This window comes from Notolepis coatsorum (genome assembly GCF_963971535.1).
Source record: "Notolepis coatsorum genome assembly, chromosome: 11".
Classification (NCBI taxonomy): Eukaryota; Metazoa; Chordata; class Actinopteri; order Aulopiformes; family Paralepididae; genus Notolepis; species Notolepis coatsorum.
Genome location: NC_140175.1, coordinates 30,380,395 through 30,399,996, shown reverse-complemented (window position 1 = coordinate 30,399,996; position 19,602 = coordinate 30,380,395). Strand labels below are relative to the sequence as shown.

The 19,602-nt window shown below is 43.8% G+C and overlaps 1 protein-coding gene across 3 annotated transcripts in view; it reads right to left on the bottom strand.

Annotated features, from left to right (window-relative positions):
* Nucleotides 1-19,602, bottom strand: part of shroom3 (shroom family member 3) — a 161,032-nt gene that overhangs the window by 42,011 nt on the left and 99,419 nt on the right. For all 3 annotated transcript variants that reach the window (XM_084325217.1, XM_084325219.1, XM_084325218.1), the window contains 10 exons: nt 10,807-11,016; nt 9,774-10,099; nt 9,257-9,527; nt 8,645-8,691; nt 7,669-8,227; nt 7,066-7,467; nt 6,495-6,921; nt 3,309-3,451; nt 2,091-2,285; nt 1,176-1,723 (listed from right to left, as the gene is read on the bottom strand). In XM_084325217.1, the coding sequence (XP_084181343.1) occupies nt 1,176-1,723; nt 2,091-2,285; nt 3,309-3,451; nt 6,495-6,921; nt 7,066-7,467; nt 7,669-8,227; nt 8,645-8,691; nt 9,257-9,527; nt 9,774-10,099; nt 10,807-11,016 (3,128 nt within the window). The remainder of the gene's footprint in view (nt 1-1,175; nt 1,724-2,090; nt 2,286-3,308; nt 3,452-6,494; nt 6,922-7,065; nt 7,468-7,668; nt 8,228-8,644; nt 8,692-9,256; nt 9,528-9,773; nt 10,100-10,806; nt 11,017-19,602) is intronic.

Below are 19,602 nucleotides of genomic sequence, written 5' to 3'. Positions count from 1 at the left end.
AGGGTGAGGAGCAGAGAGTGAGGAGCAGAGAGTGAGGAGCAGAGGGTGAGGAGCAGAGAGTGAGGAGGAAGAGAGTGAGGAGCAGAGGGTGAGGAGCAGAGAGTGAGGAGCAGAGAGTGAGGAGCAGAGAGTGAGGAGGAAGAGAGTGAGGAGGAAGAGAGTGAGGAGCAGAGGGTGAGGAGCAGAGAGTGAGGAGCAGAGAGTGAGGAGGAAGAGAGTGAGGAGGAAGAGAGTGAGGAGCAGAGGGTGAGGAGCAGAGGGTGAGGAGGAGAGAGTGAGGAGCAGAGGGTGAGAAGGAAGAGAGTGAGGAGGAAGAGAGTGAGGAGCAGAGGGTGAGGAGCAGAGAGTGAGGAGCAGAGAGTGAGGAGGAAGAGAGTGAGGAGGAGAGAGTGAGGAGGAAGAGAGTGAGGAGGAAGAGAGTGAGGAGGAAGAGAGTGAGGAGCAGAGGGTGAGGAGGAGAGAGTGAGGAGCAGAGAGTGAGGAGGAAGAGAGTGAGGAGGAAGAGAGTGAGGAGGAAGAGAGTGAGGAGCAGAGGGTGAGGAGCAGAGGGTGAGAAGGAAGAGAGTGAGGAGCAGAGGGTGAGGAGCAGAGAGTGAGGAGCAGAGGGTGAGGAGCAGAGAGTGAGGAGGAAGAGAGTGAGGAGCAGAGGGTGAGGAGGAAGAGAGTGAGGAGCAGAGAGTGAGGAGGAAGAGAGTGAGGAGCAGAGGGTGAGGAGGAAGAGAGTGAGGAGCAGAGAGTGAGGAGGAAGAGAGTGAGGAGGAAGAGAGTGAGGAGCAGAGGGTGAGGAGCAGAGTGAGAAGGAAGAGAGTGAGGAGGAAGAGAGTGAGGAGCAGAGAGTGAGGAGGAAGAGAGTGAGGAGCAGAGAGTGAGAAGGAAGAGAGTAAGGAGCAGAGGGTGAGGAGCAGAGAGTGAGAAGGAAGAGGGTAAGGAGCAGAGTGTGAGGAGGGTACATTTTATTTAGGTAATCCGTGTGGTTGTCTAAGATTGAAAGGCTGAGCAGTTTAACCGATTTGCTAAAACCAAATGTCAAATAGAATAGTCAAAATAATTAGGTATGATATTTGTGTGCATTTGATGAGGCTTAATGTGGTGCTGCTTAACATTGGTATTAACAGGTGTAAAAAATATATATATATCTTGATATCCCAGATATTCTATTCCAGCAGTCGCAGTACCTCCTCCGCGCCTGAAGAGGGCAGTGGTCTCTGCATCCGACACGCCGACCTCATGCATGTTCTCCGGCTCGGAGTACGAGCGCTTCTTCTGCTCCATGTTCAGACGCTTGCGGCCGCAGATCCGGGAGGGAGGCGGGGGGCCGACGGCGGGCACACTGGGCAGGGCCGGGGGGCTGTAGCCCCGGGGCTCCGGGCTGATCGCATGCCTCTCCTTGGGGGTGTGACGGGAGACCGGCGGCGGCGGAGGAGGAGGGGAAGGAGGGATCTCCACTAGGAGCGGGACCGGGACCGGGAACGCAACCTGGGGTTTGGGCATGGTCTTGGGGCCTTTCCTCTCCAACGACTGGCTCTTGGCAAGAAGCCCGGGGGGAGGCGGGTGATTGTGGGAGGTAGGAGACAGGCTGTTGGAGGGGGAGGTGGAGACGGGAGGAGGAGGAGCAGCAGAAGGAGGAGGAGGTGGGCTGACGGAGACACTGAGGTCCCTGCGTCGGAAGGAGGTCGAGCGCAGCACCTTGGACTGGGCGTCTTTCACAGAGTCTCTGTAAGCTCTGTTGAAAGGAGGTATAGAATAGTATTTTACTTATAGGAGCATTATTTTATTAGTAATAAACAATGGGATAATTAAAAGACCTCAGTGAATATTTCAAAATGATATATTATTACCGGATGAGAGATTAGCTCGATTCATCACTTTAAAATAGCCAGCACTCTCACTTGTAATAAGAGATACATCACATGCTCGTCAGGACACCCCCCCCCCCCCCCATGCATTATAAAAGGCAGTACACCTTTAGGCAACTGCTCTTAGCAGGAAGACAAGTCCCATGTGAATGTGCATGTGAACCTGTCCCCCCGAATGGAAGACTGGAAAAAGGTATAGTTCTCACAATGATCTGAAATATATGTCTCTCTTACCTGTTGAAAGAAGTGTCCTGAATGGAGCCCAGTAGCTCCTGGAGATCCTGCTTCCAGGGGAACTCTTGACCAGCCTCGTCCAGCAGAGGCTCTCCTTGCCTGGGGAACTCGAGACCACTGTCCTCCTGCTCCGTCTCTCCCAGCTGGAAGGTACTTCGGCTTCGCTGCAGCACTGAGCTGGAATCTGTAGGGTTTCTGGACATAGAGGGGAAAACTTAATTTTATTTAATTTAAGACAAGATATTCCTTTATTGATCCCTTTGGGGGAAATTTGGGATATGAATTTGAATATCACACTGTGGTGTGGGGGATGGCTGGTTTAAGCAGCCACACCTGCCCTGGGTCAGGCTAATTGGACCAGGGGAGCAGGGGTGGCTGTGCACCTGTTGCACATTGAGGCAATCACTGTGGACAGGTTACATCTACTCTGGCTTCTAACATCTTACCACGATTCTTCAATAAACTGGTCTGCTGTTTTCACCATCATCACCTGTGTTAGAGAGCCCCCCTGAAACCTACTAAGGTGGCGTGAGGCGGGGTCTACTGCCAGGGTCTACTGCCACACTGGCACCCAACGTGGGGCCACGGCACCAGCCCTCCAAGCAGCCACCGCCATGACCAACCAGCTGCCCGGCCTTTCCACCCCCAAGAGCAGCCCAGCAGCCCGGGCCAACCCCACAACAGGCCCACAACAGGCCCACAACAGCACAAGCCTGGCTACACTTCCACTGGCCAACACACATCATTTATATATAGCTAGACTTATAATTTGAAGAATTTCCTTATTAGAATTTCTGGTAAGGTTGCTTAATTGATCCCCTTAGGGAAATGGTATTTTTGTACATCCTTCCGATAAACACATAGGTATACATTTTATCATAAACATCCAAGCTCAGGAGCCCCTGGAGCAGGTGAGGGTTCAATGTCTTGCTCAATGACACTTTGACAGGGTGACTAAAACCCATTTGGTTACAGGACCGCAATAGTGCCACTCTCCACTGCCTTAAAAGTTGATTGATCGATCAATTTCAGTTACAAGATGGTGCTCCAGTTAGTTACATCCGTGCATACAGTCCTGAAGTTATTATCAAGGGGAACACTGTAAAGCTGGAAAGCTTATTTCCATTGTAATCCTTCAGGGGGTAGAGGAGTGTGAAGAGGCTGAATACAACACCAGGCCTACTGTATAACACCAACCAATCAGATGAGCCTGTCTACCTGTATTGTGACTGGTCACTGCCACTTCCTCTCCTGCAGCTCAAAGTCCTCTGTGCTTTAGTCCCATTGGTGCTTCTCTCCAGCATGGTGCGAAGGTCCTCCGTGCCACAGAGGGCGCTCTTGCCTCTCTCATGGGGTTGGTTCTAGTGGCAAGAAAACCAAAGTTGGGTGAGGAGTTGAGTCAAGAGACCGGGGGTTTCATTTATTATAAGTGTTCCGTATGCACAAAACAGGGCCTGAAAGAGGCATAGCCACTTCCCACGCAAAAGCTGTGGTTTATAAAAACAAACTTGACTGGGGAATGTGCGCAGTTTAAAGCAAACTCTGACTCTGACCCATGCATGTGCACATTTTGGAGATTGGGAATTAGCGACTCCAGAGGCAAAGTAGTAAAATAGCCTAGAGAAGAACCTCAGAGATAATAAACTTGAAATATGAAAAGTCCTGTCTCTTCAACAAGGAATTTAAATAGAAGTGTGCCTAATTCTGGCAAGTTTAGTTTAGGCCTAGGCTACTTTGTTTTATCAGTTAGCCTAAGCTACTATTTGGTCAAAAGCATAGTGGTTGTTTATAGAATTATTCTGAACTGTAATGCATAATTATGTAATTTTGTAATATTTAATGTAGTTCAGAACATTTCATACTACCAAACATCATAAATTCCCGATGTGTTGATATTGTATCTCAAGCTCTACTGTTAAGCTAAATGGTCAAATCCTCCACCTCACGCAATTTACTCCAAATTAAATTAAATTAAACACAGTAACCTAGTAATTATATACATTGTCATAATGGAAATCCAAGCCCTAAACCTGTAAAGGTTACATTCATTCAACAGTTATGGTTAAGATATGGATGATGGATGATGACATTGATTCAGAGGTTTACTGCCACTGCGGCTTCTTATCTTATTCTTATGGCCTCTTTTAAAATTATATCCTATTTAATCAACTTCACGGTTGGTGAAGGAATGTAGCTATAATAGGCCTGTTAACGTCACGGTTTTCATTTGTCATTTTCTCATCAAGAGTGAATGACTAACGTCTATCAGATGCAAAACAGGTGTATATGGTGTAAACTTTCAACAGACATTTGTGGTTAATTGTGAGTTAACAGGGTGGGACTTGAGGCTCATTCATGTGCTGCATAATGTCAAGTTGAATGGGATTCATAAAGCGTATGTGTGTATATGTAGGATTCATAAAGCGTATTTGTGTATATGTAGGATTCATAAAGAGTATTTGTGTATATGTAGGATTCATAATAATAACTATTTGTATAGCGCCTTTCATACAGAGGATTGCAGTTCAAAGTGCTTTACATCAGTAAGAAATAAGACATAAATCAGTGTAAAACAAGCAGCAAGAGCAAAGCATAAAGTGGGATAAAATAATGCAGATATATTAATCAAATCATATAAAGAGTATTTGTGTTTATGTAGGATTCATAAAGAGTATTTGTGTATATGTTGGCGTACGTACAGTTTTATAAATCTGAAAATCTTTAGGCGTACGAAGGTTTCCTCATTCCCACGTATGCAAGCATTTAGTGTGAATTCTCTGAGATCAGAGTATAGGAAGAGGACAACCAGTGGGACAAATTAATGGGAGTCATGTGCAACACCTACAAGTGTCTGTGGAATAGCAATCAACTGCTTATTATGCCAATGTCATTTTCAATATTGTAAATAAAATAATATATATATTAGGGATGTCCGATATTATCGGCCGATATTGGCATTAAAATGTAATATCGGAAAATATCGGTATAGTTTTTTTTTTACATTTATTTAACCTTTATTTACCCAGGCAAGCAAGTAAGAACAAATTCTTATTTTATTTATTGTCAAAAGTATGCATAATGTTGTGTTAATTCCACAACAAGAGATATGTAATGTTAATTACCTGAAATTATTCCGTTTTTTGGGGGGGGGAAACCCCGCATATATCGGTATTGGTTGATATCGGTATCGGAAATTAAGAGTTGGACAATATCGGTATATCGAACATCCCTAATATATATATATTTTTCAAAACAAGCCAAATCGCTTGCCTAGCTCACCCTTGTTGTCTGTACGTTGTCAAAAAGGTGAAATACGTCATCAATATGCACCCAAAACACAGCAAAAATCTGAATGATATTCAGTGACTAAAATGTGAATATATATATAAACAAACATATGTTTCTAAGACCCTAAACATTGCAAATTAAGCCTTCTGTACTTTTACTGGTATAAGCAATTTTACCTCCCACTTTTCCAGAGCTGAGAGTATTTGAGAAATCAAGTGACACAGGGTTTTTTGAACCACATCATTTAAGTGAACAGTACAGCATAGTTGCACTATTTGTCATCTAACCAAGTGACTTTTGATTAATTGCAAAAGTTAAGTGATTTCACATTTAGATTTTATAGGTTAAGTTCATGGTCTGCTCATTCTCGTTGGGATATCTACCCCCTAAAAAGCAACAAATTGTGGGATATATAGCAACTAGTGGTGGGACTCGATTAAATCTTTTTATCGAATTAACAGACTTTATAATTAATCGAAATTAATCACATTTTAATCGCATATCAATATTTGACGCGAAAAGCAAAAATGTTAAATTCAAATGAATTTTGGTATACGAGTGAATCAATGAATATACATTATACATACGATTAAGCAGCAAAATCCTGTATTAGCTACTACACAGACCAACAGATCAATGCATTTTTAACAAAGTGCAGCAATTTTAGGAATAATATATATATATAGCGCAAAGGCACTTTCGAGGTAAAAGTAAAACGCAGTACTTTCAAGTACATTCCAGAACAGTTGACTATTGAAAAAAACTCTTGATTGATCTCAATTAATTTTTTTTTTTTTATGAACAAATTAGACTAAGAAAAAAAGTAATTTGCGATTTATTATACTTATAGCACATGCATGAGTCTGGTCTCCTTTGAAAGGTAACATTCTTACACAATAAAGAAAAATCATCATGCGATTAAATGCATCAATTTTCTTTAACTTTTAATTCTTTCTGTAGTTAATTAATGACAATGTTGAGCTTAACTCATTCCATTTTTCATTCCCAACTGAATGAACCCCAATGCACGTGGAAAGGGACACACAATGGGTTGCCTTTAATGGCTGGAAGCTGTGACATCAACTAAAAGCAAAATACCCCTTCACTGAGACTGACCTGAGTCTGGTTGGCCTGCCCGGGGCCGATACTGTGACTGCGCTGCTTGCCCCCTTGCTCTCGACGCTCAAAGCGGCTAACCTTCTCCAACACAGAGAGGCTGCGGTTGCTGCCATGGTTACCGTTGTTACCCTGGCCACTGCCAGTAGTGACGACAACGCCCTCTGGGCTGGCACATCGCTGTACCTCGGTGAGGGCAATCTCCAGACGGGTCAGAGGGTGTTCTCTGTCTCTTTCCATCTCTCTTTCCCTCTCGCTCTCTCTCTGCTCCCAGTGTTGGTATTGTAGCGTTGTGGTATCGCTATGGTGATGGAGAGAGGCGGTCTGGGGGGTAGCTTGTGGGTGATGGTGGATAGGTGGGGCTGCTGCTGCTGCTGCTACTTGGCCCTGTGCAACCCTAGAGGGAACCATGGGCTCTGGGTGGGTGCTGGAGGAGAAGAAGAAGGAGGAGAAGCAAGCCATCATCCTCAATATCATCACCATGAAATTACTTTTCAGAACCAAGATTGCAAAATTCTACAGTAATACACCGATGCACACAACCAACCAACCAATCAAGTATCTTCCATACCTGCCCCTCTCTCCCCTGGGTTGGACTGGAGTGTAAGGGTCTCTCCTCTCCTGGTTCATGGGCGGGGCAGAGGTGGGTCTGTAGCCCTGGGTTAACTGGGTTTGGGGCCCCTGAAAGTTTTGAGTGTGGGGCCCTTGTCTGCTTGTATGGGTGTAGGGCCCCTGGAGGGTTTGGTTTTGGGGCCCTTGAGTCAAGTGAGTCTGGTGCCCGTGAAATGCTTGGCCTTGGAGCCCCTGAAAGCTTTCGGTGTGGGGCCCTTGGCTTGAATGAGTCTGGAAAGTCTGACTGTGGGGCCCTTTATGGTTTTGGGGCCTTAGGGGCCCGGTGTGAGCCTCTGCTCCCCCTCCTGCAGCCCTCGTGTGCGGTCTATAGGGCTCACGGCCGTCCTCCTCTTGGCGAGGCCTGTTAACAGGAGAACCCTGTTATTCTTTCTTTGTCTCGCAGTGAAAACACATCAAACAGGGACAAACACTATTACGCAACATTGGTCACACACTATAAATACTGTAGATCTATAGTTACATTGGCAGCAGATAGAAAGCTCACAAGATACATCCATGGAACGCACACGTATACACAGACGGGACACATGAAAATAGGTACCTGTCTGCTTTCTGGGGTGAGGTTTTGGACTGGGTGGAGGTGTGAGAGGTGGAGGAAGAGGAAGAGGACAGGTGGGAGTACGAGGAGGAAAGAGGAGGAGGAGGAGGATTGCTTTGGTATCCGTTCTCCACAGCCGTCAGCCCTACATCATTCCACCCCTCCATCCCCACCTCGCCTCCTCCGTTACCCTGTAGCCCGAGCTGCTGCTGCTGTTGTTGTTGCTGTTGTTGTTGTTGTTGTTGTTGTTGTTGTTGTTGTTGTTGTTGTTGTTGTTGTTGTTGTTGCCGGTGGTTCTCCTTGGCCAGAGAGGGGTAGACTCCACTGGAGCAGGGGCTGGAGCTGGGCATTTGGGCGTAGTGGGGCTCGGGCGGGGGCACGGGGTAGACTCCCGTGGGCAGCATGATGCGGCCGGACAGCGGGGCTCCAGCGGGGGGGGGTCCGGTAGGCGGGGTAGGCTGAGCGTATCCTCCCCCCTGGCGAGGCTTGGTGGTGGGGCTGCTCTCCGGACTCTTCTCGATCACCGTGTGGAGCTGGCCCTCCGCCACGAACGAGCCTTTACCTGGAACAACGGAGGAGGAGATTAATGTTTAATATGAGATAATGGATCATAAGGTTGTAAAGTCCCATTTTTATGATTCCAGTGAAATTATAATAAAGTAAGTAGAAAGAAATCTTTGGAGGGGGAGGTATTAACAACACGTGCCAATGTGGACCCCGTCTCAAACCCGCCCGCTTTTCTCGATCCTCCCAATCACAACTGTTGCTTCCCATCCGACAAACCTGATAACAGCTGTGATTGGAGGATCAAGGAAAGAGGGCGGCGTTTGCGATGGGTCAATCGGTGGGCACTTCTATCCCAAGTCGCTTACAATGCCACACATGCACACACATAGCAGGGGAAATCCCTCTAAGTGCCGCGCTCTACTCACTGAGCTACAGTATATACGGTATCACAGAAAGGAAGGGGTTTGAATACCTGAAGCCACGGAGCCGCTGGAGTGATGCCAGGCTTTGTGTAGCGCCCTGGGGTGGATTAGATTTAGTTAGAGAACACACAGGCAAACTACCAGGTACATGAAGATGGTGGTGTTTTCATTCAATTCCCTAACAATGCCCTATGGTTTCATTCAATGTAAAGCATTTGGTGAAACTCTTTTTGTGAAAGTGTTAAAGTAGAACAATGGCTGAAGAACAAAACCTCCTATCTGCATAAAAAAAAGTGTGGGGGGGGGACCTCCTATCTGCACTTTGCGAGGCACTAATACCTGGTCGGTATTGTTAATGCATACTATTGTAACATAGTCCAAAAACAGTGTATTTGTATTGGATATCCTTACAAAATAGCATTCTGCAAGAAAACAACACGAAAACAACACGTTCTCAAAAAACACTTTCAGATAGGGAGGTTTTGCTCTTCGGCGATCGATAAATAGTTTGTACACAGTAAATTTCACAGAGTAAATTTTACTCAAACTGAGTAAAATTTTACTCAGTTTGAGTAAAATGTACTCAGTTTAAGTCAAATTTACTCTGCGAAATTTACTGTGTATAAAAACTTTGTTTAAACAGCAGAAGTACTACTCCTCACCGTAGGGAGCGAGTCTGCTCCAGGCTGGACCAGGAGTTCGGTCTCTCGTGTCTCTCGTGGTTCCTGATGGCCGCGTAGCTGTCGCTGCGCTGCGGGGGAGGTGGCGCCCCCTTGAGGCTCTCGTGGGAACTGTGGCTGGCGGCCTGAGCCCAGATGGGGCCGACGCTGTGTCTGTTTGACGCCGGAACCCGACCACCGGTGCTGCTCCCGCTGCTGCTCCCGCTGCTGCTACTGCTGCTGTTGCCACGGTAACAGACCCCTCCTGCCGACCCTTGGAACCGATAAGAGAAAGACCCGACAATGACGTAATCCTGTTAGGGAAATGGCGCATTCATGGTGGGACCAGCGGTGGGACTGGAATTCAATTTCAGAAACATTGTCAGTCAAAGAAACTAAAAGGAGTAACGCATGTGAATAGAATTTATAATTTCACCTTTTTAAAGGAAAGCTAACAGTAACTCAATGTTCAATGGACCTCATGCTATTTCAGCCCATCTCCTCAAAACGTCCACTTTACCTTGGAATTCTCGGCCAACCCCCGACCTCCCCCCTCCCCCGCTGCGCGATTCACTGTTCCGTAGCAACGCGGCGGAGGCGGAGCTGAGCTCGTGCTCCTGCGAGACGCCCTGCTGGGGGTCGTAAACGGTCCGCACGTAGCGGATGTCCGCCTGGTGCATCTCCTCTCCTCCTCCTCCCCTCTGCGGGACCGTGTCCAGCGAATAGGAGCGCTCCGGGCTGAAGGAGGGCGCGGCAGTAAGGTATTCTGGGATACTGGAATTGGTGGAGAAGGAGGAGTAGGCGGAGTCTCGCTTGCTGTGGAGATGGTCGATGCTGTTGGATGACCTGCAAAATGGCCGGAGATTTAGTTGCAGGTGACTGTGCGGGCATTTGTACAATCCAATGTGATCGTATGATATTTTTTATAAACAAGGCCCCCAAAATTTTTATATGATGTTAATCTTTGGGCTGAACTAACCCTTTCCTTTTTTATAAACAGCCTTGTAACATAATATCATAATATTTTTTTTTTGTATCCACTTTTTCTCCCCATTTTCTATTTTTCTCCCATCCCAATTTCGCATATCCAATTCTTCCCTCCCCTGTCTTGAACGTTGCTAGACTATGCCTCCCACTGGTCAGTCGTAGTGAGGACAGAAGCCTTGCATCACGTGTCCCCTCCGGTACACGAGGAGGCAGACTGTCGCATCTTTTCACCGCAGCAGCTCGAACTCTCAGTGGCGAGGAGTAACGCGTGGGAGGCTCACGCTGCCCCCGATACTTCCTGCTTCCGTCGCACCGGCGTCACCAAACCGACCTGTAGGAGTCGCTGTCCACAACGTCAAATCCCCACCCACTGGCTTTCCCACCCTCTAAACACTTGCCAATTGTGTTAGTATGAACGACCGGCCAGCCGGTAGCAACGCCGAGAGCTGGGCTCGAACCCAGCGTCTCCTGCGTGGAGGCGAGCGCCTTGCCCACTGCGCCAATCAGCTGCCCATAATATCATAATTATTCAATAATATTTCAGCTCTTGGGGATCTCTTGCTAACCTGGCTGACGAGAGCTGGTGGCAGGAGGAGTAGGTGGGGTGGGGGCCGCTGTGGCTGAGGTGGTGGTTGGAGCCAGCAGGGTGGTGGTGGTGGTTGGAGGGCTGAGGGGGGTCCAGGCTCTCCATGCTGCCCCGGGAGCTGTACTGATCTGGACTCTTCCTCAAGTAGCCTCCACCCGACTCAAAACCAGACAGGTCTGTGGTGGAGGCACTGAGAGAGAGAGAGATTGAGATTATTATTACTAGTAACGCACAATTGGAGGGGGGCTTCCCCCTCTCCAGAACATTTACAACAAGCGGTGCATGGGTAAGGCTAAGAGAATTATCAAAGACTCCAGACACCCAAACAACTGCCTCTTTGAACTGCTGCGGTCAGGCAAGCGATACCGGAGTCTCATGGCAAGCACAGAAAGACTCAGAAGAAGCTTCTATCCCCAGGCCATCAGGTTGCTCAACGAACAATAACACTATGCAACAACCATCAAAAGCACTCACAACACACACATCCACACGCACACACTCACTTTAAACAAACAACTCACTGCAGCACCCACTCTACACACTTTAGAACACCTAAACACACTTTATATTTATTGGCAAAGAATTTGCACTACAACCCATACCTCAGTACACCTTACTGTAAATTGTACCTAAATTGTACCTCATCCCATTCTGCTTTGCACTATATAGTATATTGTAATTAGTATATTGTATAGTATATTGTATGGTAACTCAGTTACTTCTACTCTGCATTGAACATTGTACATATGTACATACTGAACACTTGTGTCTATGTACGTGACTTCTATTTTATACATGCTATACTTATTTTATTTTATACTTATCCTTGTCTAGCACAGTCTCTGGAGCGTAACAGAAAGAAGCATTTTGTATAAAAGTATTCTGTACTTCTGTATGACAACTAATAAAGAAACTTGAACTTGAGTACACACACACACAGACATAATACTACATCATAACACGTTACAGTAATCAGGGCAAAGGACTAGTTCAAGTTTGTTTCAAGTTTGTTTATTAATTGTCATAGTAAAATACAGAATACTTTATCATGGAATGCTTTTTTCTGTATGAGCCCCTGGGAGTGTGCTTCATACAGTAATAATAAAAAAGTATAAAATAGAAAAAGTCAAAAGTACGTAAATAAAGTGTCAATATACATATACAATATACAACTAGACTTGGACTATTACACACACACACACACACACACACACACACACACACACACACACACACGACAAGCTTCAATATACAATACTCCAATATACAATAATCAACTATGTGAAATAGCTAGGAATACTTAACTGTACACAACAACTAACTAAATTGATGTTGATACATAATTGTAACGTAATATTACTGTGCCAGTGGAGAGGAAAGAAGAGAGAGAGAAGAAAAGAGATGGAATAAGAGAGAAGAAGTGATGGAAGAAGAGAGCGATGGAAAGAGGGATTGGGAAGAAAGAAGGGAAATGTAAGGAGGGGGCTGGATGGGAGGAGGGGGAAGGAGGGAGATGGAGAGATGGAGAATAATGGAGGGAGGGAGCCAATGGACCCCCTCTGACACCCCGCCCTCTTTTCTCCACCCTCCCCAAACAAAGTTTGTCAGAGGGAAGCAGCAGTTGTGATTGGAGGATCAAGACAAGGGGGCAGGGTTTGAGATTTTAACACAATAAACTGTCTAATCAAAGCAACTTGTAAACAAGCACATCATCACTCACACAGCTGTCAAACATAACTCACACAGCTGTCTTTTAACTGACAATTTTCACCCGTCCTTGAAAATCACCAAAAAAGGTATTTCATAATTAAGCATTTTTGGTTGCAGAAAAACCTGCAAAAAAAAAGGGAGGGAGAGCATCAACTCCTTTGATGCCGAAACAGACTATATGAGGAAGGATTTCCGAGGAATAGAAAGTCGACTTTTAGACTTGTAATTACAGGATACCATGTTGTTTATTGACCATAATTACACTGAGCTATGAAACCACCTATTGTGTCAGGTTCAGCAGTAAAAAGTCTGTAGGCCATCATTAAGTTATAAACTTTACAAGAGTCACTTTACTGTTGGGCCATCCCATCTTACAAGTATCACCCCAGTTGTTCACAAGTGCAGAGGTATCGATGAAACACTAATATTATAGATCTGGCCTAACAAGACATTTAGATGATTATTTGTTTAGCTAAAGATGTATGATTATCAGGTGACTAATAATGACATACCAGTAATAACTTTACACCCGTTATGTTTTTAATAAAAATATAGCAGTTATTTTTTTAATTACAATCATTAACATTTTAACACTTTGAATGCCGACGACGTGTATTGTCGTCTTATCAGACCCCCCGTTGAGTGCCGCCGACGTGTATTGTCGTTTGATTTTTTTATTAGCAATCTGAATTCATATTTATTTCATCAACCGAGTCTCCCGTTGGTACAGCAGACCCTCTAGGAGCTCAGATGGGAAAATACCGCCCCCTATCGTCTATCCCTGTGTAACTGCAGGTCATTCGATTATACTGCTGGATCTGTGGAGGTGGAGCCAACTCCACTGTGCTGGCAAGCCGTCTGATGAACATGGAAGTGATCGCGAGTTGGAATGCAGCGTGGAATATATATTTACAGCAGCCAATAATCAATCAATAAACGCAATCGATATTTGGAATGCCGATCAGGAATTGGAATAATCTTTTTGGAGAACATCTGATCTAAGGTAAGGAGTCTATGTTACCAGTCTTGGGGTAATCAGAGCTGTATTCACTGAGATATCAGCATGTGCCGTGTGTGTGTATGTGTGATCTTGAGGAAATGAGGTAATCGATTTTTCAGCCCGCCTCTATAGCGTGCATAAGTACACATATACTATCGATAACCTAGCATTTATTTGAAAACGATTCATAAATAGGTCGACAAATGACAACGTGTCTAGTGTATTCGAGAATATTCCAATAAATGCCGTTTATGGGGGAATCTTTCTATTTTCCCGGAAATTTTCGAGAGAACGATAGCTTTTCGAAATGCTATAAAAAGGATATGAACCGATAAAAAAAACAATCCGTTTCGACAATGTTGACTGCAAACAAGTCATTGATAAGCGACGGGCAGATTAGACACATAGCCATAATTTAAAACATAGATTATGCATTTTTAACGCTAACATTGAAGTGGATGATGGCATTCAAGGGGGTAAAAAGGTAAACAATTCACTAGAAAAACATGAGACTGTCAAAGTTCGGCTGATTCAGAACTGAATTGGAAATGTAAACAAATGTATTCCACAAAGTTCACAGAAATCTCAAGAAAACAAACATGTTTTTAAGGGCACCCTAGACCTGCTGGTGCCTTGGCATCCCGATGGGCATACCACACACCGCGGGGTTGAGTCTGGCTCGTGCACGTTATCTTCTCCAATACGTCACAGTACTTCACTGTACTGTGAGAGAAAATATAAACTGTATAAAATGAAATAAAATATTATATGTAGGCCTAGATGTTTAGGGGGGGGGGGTTGGGGTTAGAGAGAAGAGAAGAGAGGAGAACGTTCTAGGGCCTTTAGTTGCCTTTTATGGCTATGAAGGTGCAACAGGGTGGGTGGCAGGGTGTGTGTGTGTATGTGTGTGTGTGTGTGTGTGCGTGTGCATGCATCATGTGTTTCGGTGCGAGTGTCATCTTGTCTTTGTAAGTATGTGTGAATGTCTTTGTATGTACGTTTCAAAGGTGCACGCAAGCTTCTGTTTGTGTGTGTGTGTGTGTGTGTCAGAGAGGGGGGGGGGGGGGGGGGGGTGGTATGCTAGCCCAGCCTCAGTAATGAATGTGGGTGTACGTCATTGTACAACCTACCGGCTCCCTCGACCAAACACAATGTAATTACTGGAGCTGCTCTAGAAAGGAGGCCGCTATGTGCCTCTCTCTCTCTCCCCCTGCCTCCCACCCTCCCTCCCTTCCTCCAAAAAATAGCTGTATTGGAATGGTAAGACTCCATCTACAATGCCAAAGCATGGGATGGAAAAAGCAATCTCTCCATCTCTCTCTTCTAATTCTCATAGTCCCTCTGTCAATCCATAAGTCTGCTTCTCTCTCTCTCTCCCCCCCCCCCCTCTCTCTCTCTCTCTCTCTCTCTCTCTGACAGTGGTGGAATGCTCAGCTGACAGTCGAGCAGACTCACAGATAGGGCCAGACAGGGAGAGAGGAGGGAGAGGGTGAAGGAGAGAGGGAGAGAAAGGGAGGGAGGGAGGGAGTCAGTGAGTTGTCATGGGAGTCACAGAGGTGAGGGGGTGACATCAGGAATGCTCCCTCTGTGATCAACTACGTCAATTCTACCCTCGCCCCGACACAGACAGACACACACAGACACACACACACGTCACGCACACAGATTAACATACAGACACACACAGACACACACAGACACACACACACGTCACGCACACAGATTAACATACAGACACACACAGGCACAGACATAGACACACCACACACACTGACACTCCCCCCCCACCACTACCATTGTGCACGTACACACACACACACACACACACGCTCATGTCGTTGCCTTTTAATTCCGCTCCATCACCTCTGATACCATCTGACTGCCTCTGTCCAAACAGTCTGTCTTGTAACACGCTACAGTAATGTGCCTAAAGATACCAGGGACACCAATCTAATCTAATAGAATATAACAGAATAGAATATAACAGAGTACTACAATATAATCGAATAGAATAACATAGAATTGAATAGAATATAACAGAGTACTACAATATAATAGAACCCAAATAGAAGATAATAGAATAGAACTGAGTACTATACTATAATATAATGAAATAGAATAGTGCTACAATCTAATCTAACAGAATAGAACATAATCTAATCTAATAGAATATAATAGAACTGAGTACTACAATCTAATCTAATATAATAGAACATAATATAATATAACTGAGTACCACAATATAATAGAACCTAATATAACATAATAGAATATAACTGAGTAGTCAAATATTATAGAATAGAACCTAATAAAATAGAATAGAATATAACCTAATAGAATAGAATATAACCAAATATAATTGAATATAACTGAGTACTATATTCGAATACTACACAATAGAATAGAACTAGGTGTGAGATTTAAGCTATTGTCTTAGACAACCAAAAGGGATTCTTCCACATAACCTAATAGAATAGGTTACTGGCTTCTCACTCACCTTGAAAGAAAAATGCAAGTGAGAGTAGCTGGACTGTCTAACATTACAAAATAGCTACAAGTGAGAGTAGCTGGACTGTCTAACATTACAAAATACAAGTGAGAGTAGCTGGACTGTCTAACATTACAAAATACAAGTGAGAGTAGCTGGACTGTCTAACATTACAAAATACAAGTGAGAGTAGCTGGACTGTCTAACATTACAAAATACAAGTGAGAGTAGCTGCCGCTGGACTGTCTAACATTACACAATACAAGTGAGAGTAGCTGCCGCTGGACTGTCTAACATTACACAATACAAGTGAGAGTAGCTGCGCTGGACTGTCTAATGTTACCCTAGGTCAGCTCCAAGAAAGAGTATGGCAGCAAGTTCAATGGTCTTGAATGGAAAGAAACACAATGACTAATAATTTTGTTTTTGTATCATATGTATCACTGACTGTACATATTAATATTACAAATCTGTACATACATCTGTCTGTACATTGTATATTGCACTTTACTGTTACATTTGCACTCTGGTTGGATGCCAAACTTATTTTTGTTGTACTGTACTTGTGCTGTTTTGAAACATTTGAATCTAATCTAATCTGTACTTAAAGATAGCGTACATGCTGTCAGTTTTGTTATCACTCTCACACGGATTGGTAAACGATGACTGAATTTTCACTGCAACTCAAGAAGATTTTTTTCCCCCAACATATTTTAACAGACTCTTCTCCAACTCTTCATCCAACACTGTAGATGATAATAATAATAATAACTTTATTTATATATCACCTTTCATACATGGATTGTAGCTCAAAGTGCTTCACAGCAAATAGCATGAAATGAACATAGCCATACAATTAGCATACAGTTGACAGAATAAAAGCAATGCATAAAGTGCAGACATAAGAATAGGTATAAAAGACAATAAAAGTAGTGCAATGCAGAAAGTGCAGACATAAGAATAGGCATAAAATAAGTACAATAGGGAGGTGTAGTCTGACGTCACTGGTTGTTCCACCCGTATAGGGATTTATCATTGGGAAAATGGATTGTCGGCTATTGTAACAATTCTGCCGCATGGAAATTGAAAAGCTTTCCATTTTTGCATAAAATTAGTTCCCTTTAAGCATTTTTGGTTGAAATAAAATTTGGCGATATTTTTTATGATTATGATATGATATGTTATGATATGTTCATGTTGAGCTATAGCTTGTGGATGAATAAGCACAGAAAGGTACACCATGCAAATGTTAATGCTTTATTTGTTTTAAACGAGACGATTTATAAATGGGCAATGGGGAAATACATTGCGTTGGACAGAGGGTGGAACACGAAAAACGGCAATGACGTAACCACTACACCTCCCTATAAGTACAGTGTTGCTCGAAAGCATGTGAACCCCCCCCGGAACAGCCAGTCCCCCAAACACCCCACACATCAATCCCCACCATATCCCCATCCAAGACACACCCCCTGATAAAGCACGCCATGACCGAAGGAAAACACAAACAGCCCGCGCACCACTCACACCGCCATGGGCGGCGACGGGAGTGGCTCCCCCGCGGGCCGCCCCATCTCCCCCGGTCCCGGCGACCTCGCCACCACGAGGAAACCAGCGAACTCCATGCTCCCACCCAGGGACGTGCACTGGACTTTAGAGGGGCAGGTGCTCAAAGGCTGAAAAGGGCACTGGGCCTGTGCTATTTTTGGGGGCCCTTTTTGGGCGGGAGGGGCCTTTTGATGCTTTTTGGGGGGTTTTGGTGATCAAATATTGAATATTTAACTATAATAATCAGTGCAGGAGCTCACTTATCCTTGAAAGACACTTTTATCACTGACTTAAAAGGCCCATACATCTCCATAAATGTTCAGGGCGGAGGGAATAAGTGCTTACCCTACAGACCCCAAGTCTGTTAGGACAGCAGACTCCGTTGGCACTGCTCAAAACGTACCTTTTTAAAATAGCTTTTAAATGAATTATTATCTTTATTTCATTGTCTTATTTTTCTTTATTTCTATACATTTTACTTAAATATTTTATTATAATTTGTATCATTGTTTTATGTGTTTTTTTTATCATTTTATTTGTTCTTTTTTAATGTCAACATATTATTTATATTATTCAAATGACCTCAAACATGTTCCGTTGTGATGTCACAGTATGATGTCATAATCAAACATTCTAGAACATGTGTGATGTCACAGTATGATGTCATAATCAAACATTCTAGAACATGTGTGATGTCACAGTATGATGTCATAATCAAACATTCTAGAACATTTGTGATGTCACAGTATGATTATCATAATCAAACATTCTAGAACATTTGTGATGTCACAGTATGATGTCATAATCAAACATTCTAGAACATTTGTGATGTCACTGTCCTAATAAACTAACCTACACTGTAACACGCAACACTTTGATGAACATTGTTACTCAGCTGATAGAGTTGTACCCTTCTTGCTGTCTTGTCGCACAGAACTTGTAAGTCGCTTTGGATAAAAGCGTCAGCTAAATGACTAAATGTAAATGTAGATCATTTGTTATGTCACAGTATGATGTCATAATCAAACATTCTAGAACATTTGTGATGTCACAGTATGATGTCATAATAGAACATTCTAGAACATTTGTGTACAGTATATATTCAACAATTCTCTCAGAAGATCTCAGATCTCAGAAGACCAAGTGAAGATATCACTTGTTGTTTCCGGCTACTTGTTTGTAAGCTTGAATATATTCTGTAGATACAATTTAAAATCCCCACATGGAAAAGGAAACAATGTCCTGTACAATCCTTAATGAGCTGCCTCTGGAGGGAAGGTTCTGTGATGTGGTTATTAAAGTCAACAGCACTGAGTTGAATGCCCACAAGGCCCTCCTGTGTGACTGCAGTGACTATTTCAGGTAAGTTTAGCTTGGTTCAGGTTAGCTTGGTTCAGGGTAACTTGGTTCAGGTTAACTTGGTTAGTAAACAGATACCATGCTGTACTTTTACTGTAAACAGATACTATACTGTACTTCTACTGTAAACAGATACTGTATGTCTACTGTAAACCAATACTATACTGTACTTCTACTGTAAACAGATACTATACTGTACTTCTACTGTAAACAGATACTACTGCACTTCTACTGTAAACAGATACTATACTGTACTTCTACTGTAAACAGATACTATACTGTACTTCTACTGTAAACAGATACTATACTGTACTTCTACTGTAAACAGATACTAGACTGTACTTCTACTGTAAAAAGATACTATACTTCTACTGTGCTAAGACCCTATACTTCTACAGTGAAAATATATTACTACTAGGGCTGTCCCCGACTAAGGATTTGGATAGTCGACTATGATTGGCCAAAATTTGCCATTAGTAGACTATTAGTCGACTATAAAAAAATAAAAAAGTATAATATATTTTTGTATCATTCCATTTGGGCTGTGGGGGGTGCTTAATGTCTGAAGGAGTCGACTGAAGGCGTCTTGTCCTCTGCAAAAGCATGCAATTGGTCCACTGACTGATGGATACATCTTGATATTTGTCCAGTCTAGTGTGTTCATTAGATGG